Source organism: Opisthorchis viverrini, assembly GCF_000715545.1.
Source record: "Opisthorchis viverrini unplaced genomic scaffold opera_v5_209, whole genome shotgun sequence".
NCBI lineage: Eukaryota > Metazoa > Platyhelminthes > Trematoda > Opisthorchiida > Opisthorchiidae > Opisthorchis > Opisthorchis viverrini.
Window position 1 is genome coordinate 790,716 of NW_008751867.1, and position 9,012 is coordinate 799,727.

The 9,012-nt window shown below is 45.4% G+C and overlaps 1 protein-coding gene across 1 annotated transcript in view; it reads right to left on the minus strand.

Annotated features, from left to right (window-relative positions):
- The window catches only part of T265_08303 (hypothetical protein), a gene marked incomplete at both ends in the record, with an annotated part of 20,915 nt that extends 15,091 nt beyond the window's left edge, over positions 1-5,824 (minus strand). Inside the window, one exon of the mRNA XM_009174059.1 lies at positions 4,759-5,824. Within this exon, the coding sequence (XP_009172323.1) occupies positions 4,759-5,799 (1,041 nt within the window). The remainder of the gene's footprint in view (positions 1-4,758) is intronic.
- Positions 5,825-9,012: the final 3,188 nt, after the last annotated feature.

Below are 9,012 nucleotides of genomic sequence, written 5' to 3' on the forward strand. Positions count from 1 at the left end.
TATATATATATATATATATATATATATATATATATATCGATAAGTTCGCATGCATGGCCTATGGGACATTGTTTATGAATCACTGTTTATCACCACAATCATCCGGCATGGCTGTGTGTGTGTGTGTAACATGAGTCGCGCGCATCTGCACTTCCTGTTTCGTCTCCCGTCACCCTCTCTTTGTGTCCGCCATGGTAGTCATGCAAACGATGATAGATGAAAGCCACATGTTGACGTACCCCAGGTCGACCGACACCAGCTGACAGGGACACGGAATAACACCGATGTGTGATTCGGGCCAACTTGTTTTCTGTCCTGATAATCGATTGTCGGTTGAGTGTGCTGAGTCCTGGCGAGTCTGTTTCGCTATAGCATCATGGTACACCATGTAACGCACACGTCTGTCTCTCCCAGTTCCTTCTTCATTCCCATTTTCCATTCCAAAATAGTGACCAACTTCTCTCCCATCATTAAACTCGTGTTTGTTTCAAAAAGTTAGACGGTTATCACTCTTCTTGGAATGTTTGCTCTATCGTGTTGTGGTGGGGATGCATCTGAAACCAGGGAATTTGACTCCCTCGTTGAAATTCCTTTCTGCCGGAAGATGGCGATTTTGGAGTTCGGCACCTCGGGTTCACGAGGATCACGTTTTGCCGCTGTTATTGATACTCGACGCCGGTGAAGTAAATGAAGAGCCCTGTTTGTGTGGCTGGCCTCTCTCTGTTCGATTCTTCCAAGAAGATTAGTCACTTCAGGAGAATGTCCTTCGAAAAAAGTATGGTGCAGATTTGAATTCCTCAAATGTAGCAACCAAAACCAGATTGTGTGTGAGGCAGATTCATTTGAATCAATCTTCTGTTGTATCTAAATCTCCGTACAAATGAGAAGAGTTCATAAACCTCATACAATTTGGTTTCAAGTATGCTGTATGGTTGATGGGACTGGGCCTAGTTGATGTATCGTGGGAAGGGTGAAAACGGTTGTAGTTTGGATGGGATTTGTCACAGATTTAATGAGTAATATGACTCACCCGATTGGCGACTGAATGTTTTTGTCTAATTTAGTACAATTTGTTTTTGAACTGGTCGGCGGAATGTCAGATGAGAGTGAGGGCTATGCCGACCTGCTCAGACAGCCTTCCCAGTTAAGAGTACTCGGAATGTCGCTGAAATCCATTGAAAAGTAGCATATAATGTAAAACTCAGCCATTATCACAGATTGTTCCTCTCAGTAGCGATAAAAAATGAGTGCGACTGGAGAGGTTATTCCAGTCAGCATCATCATCATCGAGAGCATGACATCAGTTTTCAACACAGTTGCTTCACTGTCGTCCAGAATCCAGTGTGGGAGCAGGGTTAGTTTGTTGCCGTGCTTGCTTCAAAGTACTGACATTGGAGGTGGCCAGAGCGACTGGGTGTCGAGGCTTAAAGATTGATTTGTCGGCACCGGATGACACGCAGATGTTGTTGTCAAAACGAACGGAACCATCAGTCCTAACTGCTGGGCCTACAAGAGGAGAGTTATTAATGGGGTGGGGAGAGGGGGAAGAAAAAGTATGTGAAGGAGAAAGAAGGGAGGCGTCAGCAGTAGCCTGTTTTCGCTTACCCGCCCTGCTGTATGCAGCAAGTAAGGCGACCCGGCTGATGGCACCACGCGACGGCCGATGTGGCATGAGGATATTGTTAGACGTAGGTGACACGGCTGTACCGGGATTGGGATACTGTCAGGGCATCCACGCCCAGACAGGAGGACGATTAGGGTCCTCACCATGGCCTTTATTTCAACAGCCTAACCTAAAGACAATGGTGTTCGGCGGGAAATACAAATATGGGTTTCAAGTGCTGTGGGGCTCCCTCACTAGGAAGTCCCGACTGGCGGGCCAGTCGATTGACATAACCAAGGTATGTTACTGGGCCGTCGTTCGAGGGATCGGGCGTTTCGCCCACAACACTCAAGGGCAAACATGCTCACCTGTACAGCGTGCGCTGGTGGACTAATGGTAACACGCTTTCCTCGCATGTGAGATGTGCGGGGTTCAAATCCCGGCACGATCATTGGATATGCACTGCTGATTGGCTCTAATAAGAGCGAAACTCGAGTCCAGTACTTCCCCCCCGTTCATGTGGACTTACCTGAATCATTGAGCCAGGACAGGTGAACGATTGCTCAAACGGGAAACGTAAAAGTATGTATTCTATAAATGTATTGCCATTTCTAAGGAACAAGACGCCACATGTTCCGACGCCCAACCTGGAGGACCAGGGGATTGTGTTCGTCAGACCTCTGACCATTTACAGGTTAGTATGAGAGACTCTGTGAGTGTCTCAAGGACATCCTCACTCGACCGCTGACGTGCGCAAACCATCACACCACGCTAACGCCCTCAGTCTCTTCGTGACGAAGTGATCATCAGCTTGCCAGAAAGCAAACACAGTAATTCTCCCAGGATAAAAACATGACTTGGATTCAAGTTCACTATTCCTGCAGCCATTTTGGCGGACAAGACAATTTTGCAGAGAAATACGCTAGTCGTTCACGGATAAGAATAACACTGAACTATGGTTGATTTTGGAGTGTTTCATGAAACAGCGGTTTAGGGCAAGAGTACGACAAAACCCTAGGTGCAAAAGAATCTCGCCAAGAGAAAAAAACTTTCATTCCGAAATTTGTAGACTTTCGTGACCTTCCATGCATAGAGAGTGCACTTTTATTGCCTTCGGCGTCGTGTTGTACCCTTTTTATCAAGTAGTAGACAACGGTCAGTTGGAATCATCTTAGAGCTTCTTGATTTGTAAATACAGCTTATTCGAAACAAGGATCACATAGTCGATTTGTCGAAATATGGGATCACATAGACTTTAAATTTTCAATATAGATAGGTTATCGTGAGGAAACGATAAGAAAGTTTTGCCGTACTTTCAGGCCTCCCTGCCGGGCTGAACACAAACATCAGTGTAACCGAGCCGCCCTAATTCCTTGGCTTTCCACGAGGTGGCCTTTGTAGCACGGTGAAGGTGGGTATTTTTAAGCAGAAGTGGTAATCAAAATACACGGATGGATTTGAGTGATCAGCATGATTTCAAGTTAGATTAAATAAAAGGGACTGTTCTGATTAGTGCGACTCTCCGATGAGTAACATGCCGCATTGAATCACGGCAATTTATCATGAGGAGCTTTCAGGTCTAGTTTCAGGGAATTTCGGCTCTGAATTGATGGCACGTTTGTGTTTGTATTACTTCAGGGGCAGGGGAAGAACCAGGCAGTCCTGTATACGTGGAAACCGAAGATCATCAATATCGGGAGCCAGCGTCTCGGTCGTTGGCTCCAGCTGAACGGGTCAGCAGCAGATACTACAAGTTGGCGAATCAGCAGATATGACAATCGAGCTATGCATTCGATCGTGCAAGCGATGTAAATGCAGTGCCCCCCGTTACCTAGACGCGACGTCTTCAGTGAACTTCAGTATTACATGGACGGGGTTGCTTGTAATACGGAAATGTCGAACGCTCCCTACACCTGAGCCTATTTCGCCAAGTACTCAATACTTGTGGATATCCGAGATCCACGTATTCCGGCACAATAGGATGAACCTGAGTACTACTCACCAACCATCCTCATCTGGGTTGATGGATTTTCACCTTGCTAAACTTCACTTAGAACCACCTAGCAAAATAGAGTGTCGCAAAGAGGCGCTTTGATATTATCTCAAGAACACTACGAAGACTAGTTGAAGCCGAAGAACTAACAAGTTGCCCTGCCCTATCTTTCAGGCTTGCTAGAATCACCCGTTATTCTTTTTTGGATCTGGTTGATCGAAGGATGCTAGGGTAACGCAGCAGAGAGATATGTTCAGTGAGACTTGCTACCTTGAATGCTAAATTGCTTTCTCATAGTCCCCTCATCCCACAGTGACACTCTCCAGTGGAACAACCCCTGATAGCATCTCCAGAACTTCATTTTAATGTTTACCATATCTGCAGAGGAAAAAACAGTTATGTGGCCCAAAACCTTGTATCTCCCAGGAGTGAGAAAATGCAAATATAGAAGCAACAATTTTACCGGTCTCTCGACGAGCCACCTCTGGTTTTACACCCACAGTGAGTATAAAATGGGATATTCGGAAGCTTGGTGTGTTTCCTGCTCAAACAGGGGGTGAAACACGAGTTGACCGCTCTCGCCTTGGGTGTGGGCAAATCAGAGTCATCTGCAGGGGACCGCTCAAGCAGGACTGGTGGTCAAGCAAGTGAGACAGACTAGGGATCACTCCTTACATAGACCGGGAAGTCTTGTTCAGAAGAATGCATCCTAATGTTAGTGTTGTGTGGTGCAAACTGCATGATTGAAGACAGTGACTAGACAGATGTTCGGACACTGAATAGCATTTCATGTGTTCCGGAGCAGATTTACTGCCTACAGTTACCGAACATGAGCACGAGTCCCTCCGAACAAGGAATTTACACTTGGGTCAAGAGTGCCGATAGTTTTGTGATAGAGAGGGAGAGGTGTATGAACGAACGCGACTGTGTCGTGGATAATAACTAATTATTTCTTGATCGAGAGCTCGCTTTCGACTCTTCTCAAGGTCAGTCACCTCAACCGTGGTTCATAATTTTGAAGGACTTCAGCTAACCAAATTGGTGATATTTTATCACATGGGCCTGTATTTTGTCTAGCGTTCTAGACCTGTGCAAATAGCTAGACCAGAAGTGCATATTTTTGATACAAATTTGTGAAAGAATGAAGGACTGACTCACTCACATTTTGGAAATGTGGTAGCGACATTGTAATCGGTGCCCCTGGAATGCATGTGCTAACGTCGAACATGTTGTCCGCCATGCAATCTGGCCAGTTGACGCAAAATCCTCGATTTTTTTCCGAGGTTAGCGGAGAATCAAACGTGTCTGTATAGGGCAAGTACTTCATGACCGGGACACCGCGTAGTCTGGTCATTCCTACTGCCTGCAACTGAACCGAGCGACAAATGTCGGCACTGAATACGTACGGATCCTCAGTCGAGCTCATGAATGGATGGAACAGTGAGCCGTCAGAACCGTTGATTTGGTTCGCTTGATCGGATTTCCAGCATGATAAATGGGATGAACCACGATACCTATAGATGTGCCCATAATTTTGTTTGTCTTTGTTGTCCCCGTAGATCGTAATTATTCCATCGTCAGTGTTGTTTTTGTCCAGATATAGACCAATCATTGTGTTCGGTACAGGAATGAATGCCTTTTTGAGCAATGCCAAAAACGGATCTTCATAGCCCCACATCAGTTCACCTACGGAGCGGGTGATGATCAAGTGCTCACCAGTTCTATTCTCTAAAAACTCCACCACTTTTGTCACCAATTCCGGCAGCCAGCCAAATTTGACATCGACTCCCAGATAGCCCAAACTCACTGTTGTGATTGGATCGGTTTCTGGGCCTGCAGAGCGTTCAAGGTCGAAAATGTACTGTTTCACCTCTTTGTACGTAAACATGGTTGGGTAGAGACTCCTTTTGACTTCTGTTTTGAATCGACGTTCACGGTAGGTATAGGGCCCCATTTGTTGGACTATTGGCTTCTCCCCAGCTAGAAACTCATCTGGATTTGTTAGGTTGAAGAAATATGCTTCGAAGAATATATCAATTGTTGGATCCATCCACTGTTGAAAAGATGGTGTACCGGACTTGAGTTCCGTCTTTTCGTACACTACCAGCCATATGATGGGGTCAAGAATGACCAAAGTTATGAGGAAACCAAATAGAAAAATTGCCAGCACACCGAGAACAATCACAAACTTGTTGAGATTCATGTTAGACTGAAGATTACTGTTCTGCTTGGTCTTTACTGGCTTTAAGTGGCGGAATTCGAAGACCAGCTGCGAGTGTGTTGTTCTGATTGGTCGAAATTAACCATGCTTCGTCAACTGACCTTGAATCTCTCATCTGATTGACCTCATTTTATTCTGCGCATGCAATCCAAGGAAGCCGACCAATCGTGGTTGACCTAGTTAGTAGTCGTGCTCTCTTGTCTGCCATCCGTAGGATTTCAGTGTACTTAACACATGTTACTAAAAGTTGATAGGCCCTTCACAGTGAAACCGATTTTAGAGAGTCATTGGTTTCGGAACCGAGCGAGCGAAATATGGCGCAAAATTATTTGCAAAGCATTCGAGTAAAAGCCCACTGAGAGTTCCCTGACAATGTACTGTATTTAGGTGATGAAAATACTTGCTGTCTACAAGAAAAATAGTGAGCAGACTGAAAGCTGGAAAAACTGAAAAAATTTCGAGAGTCCATCATCAGCCATCAGAGACAAAATCCCCAGTATTGACACTGGTGCTTTACTACTGTACAGTCACAAAATTTGTCTGATTTGAGTTAAAACCTTTGAATGAGAAGAAGCGAAAAGAGTGGGTGAGGGAGTAGATATGTTGCTGGTCTATGGCAAGCATTCTGAGGTTCCCAAGCCTCCAAGTGCTCAGTAAGACAATCTGGGGGAAGAAATTAACATCATAGACGCCATTAACACCAAGCACCCACCATTTCGTGGAGTACCTCCAGCGAAGAGCATGAGGGACCCCCCCCCTGGGAAGCGCACCGCACCAACAACACCCAAACTCTTCGTAGTCTCTTTTACCCCCTTCTGCCAAGTTGTGCGTTGTCCAGCTTGCGATTTCCGCCATTGTGAAGGAGGCACAGAGGTCAAAACTCATCTCGGTAGATGATGTGTAGCACATATTCGAGCCATTGCAGTTGGTGGTGCTGGATGTTTTCTGCTATTGAAGTACCTGCTGCACAACCAGACGCCCGTTTTCCAATTCTCTCGTTAAGAATTCGTGTAAGCTATCCTAAACCAGCAACGCTGCTGAGGCATCGTTGGTGTCTCACATCATCTGTCCGCAGAGGCCATGTTCCACAACTTCATTATAAGACAGCCCTTACTGTAGAATGGTACACGCGATCATTAGGACACAGTGATATACATTTTTGACGTCGCAAGTGACGCAAACGCTATTCGGGCTTTTGATATTCATGCACTGACTTCATCAGACGGATTTCCGTCAGAGCTAAGTGAAATTCTTCACAACCTCCGCTGCTTTCATTTGGATGGTAAGGGGTACGTTCGCAGACTGTACCTCCCAAAGTAGGGCTTCAAGCAGGACTATGGCTTTCATTTGGATGGTAAGGGGTACGTTCACAGACTGTACCTCCCAAACCAGGACTTCAAGGACTTTGAAGGACTTCAAGCAGGACTATAAAGGTGCAAGACGCGAGCCGAAAGATGGTATGATGGTAAGTTTATTCACCAGAGATTGTTTCTGGTCTTCACCCTCAAAGATGGGGGCGGGATGGCTCAGTGGTCAGGGCACCAGTTTACTGACTTGAATGACTGTGGTTCGAACCCGACCTCTGCCTCTCGACCTCCCCTGTCTGGGCTTGGTCAACCTGGTCAGCTTTCACTGTTCCGTTTCCCCGTGCCAAAAACGGTAGCTGATTGGCTCCTTCGTACACGGGACAACAATATAATAAACGATTTCGAGAACAGAATGCACAACATGGAACAGAAACACATCCGGCCTCAGAGATGTGCCTGTTATCCCGTACCAACGAAAAGACAAGAAACCGACAACTTTGCGGCATGTGTCATACTACTTAAATCGATGAAAGTAGCGAAATGTTCAAAAAATTATGGTAAATGTGTCACCTTCCAACTCGGTTGGAAGGGATCGCCAGCTGCAGGTGAGAATGAATTAGATTGTTTACAGGTCGAAGAGGGCTTACCCGACAACAATGATAGTATCGTAAAGAAAAACTCAGATATGTAAGAAGAATTCCTCGTGAAATTCCTTCCAAATGCTCCCACTATTAAGAGTACCCCACTGAGTGATTAAATCTGTTAACGGAGGCTTCTGAGGAATTCAGTTCATGCTGTATCGTCGACTAGCCCACTAAAGCGTCTGTTAGGGATTTGCAGCCCGATGGAGTTTTGTTAAGTAGTGTTGGTTAGGCAACACCAAAATATCTTGTCCGAAGTCCATTCTCCGCAAACTTTTTGAAAATATCGTCTAGAATAAACCCGCCTAGGGTTGAACTGTGGTTGATGAGGCAGATCATGCGTGTAGTTGGCGGTGCTCCGATGTTGGGATTATCCACCTTGTCGGGTATGGACGGCAATTCATTACAGATCACTGGGACATTGGAGGCGTCCTGATGGTTAAAGTTGCATTTGGCGACAAACAATTAGTTGGTTCTAGGCACTTAGATCACATTCTCTCAGGATTGGTTCACTAGGGTCATTGATTGTGTCGATGGAATGGGTATGGATGTACGACCGCGGAGATGCCGTAGTTCAGGACTGGACACGAGTTTTTTGTGTGACGCAATTCTGAAAAGCTAGTAACATCGATCAGGCCGGACGTCAAACCGTGTATCGATTAATGAAGATTTATATTTTCCATAAGAATTGTATTTTTAGCCTAGATTCGATACAGGACACGTCACAATCTGTTTTTGTTTCTCAATTAGATTAGGTGAAAACAAGTTGGATGGACCGATTGCGCATGAACCGAATTTTAAAAAAATACAAAAAACGCTTTAAAGAGGTAGAACAGCCGTATAAGGACGAGGAGACTAGTAAAGAATGAATAAAAGACAAATTAAGCTCCAATACTCAGGGGGATTGGAGACTTTCCTTCAAAAGATACGCGGTCAGAACACCAAACTACCCACCCAAAGGGCACACGATAATGAATAATCCAGGTTTTCCAAGTTCGAATAAAGCATTGATGACAAATAACCATAAGGCGGTTGATGTCGGACTCCCATGCGATGCGGTCTTTTGGAACTTCGTCGGCTGAAATGCAGGCAGGTACCAAACGCTCTTACATACGTTGGGATTCTTCTTGACTGGGGCGAACTGTGGGTGGTGTGACTTCTGTCGGGATGCTTTCCTCGTTTCATATGATACTCTCCTGTAACCCTTCACTTTTTATGTCTGTGCTCATGCTCTTCAAAAATAAACG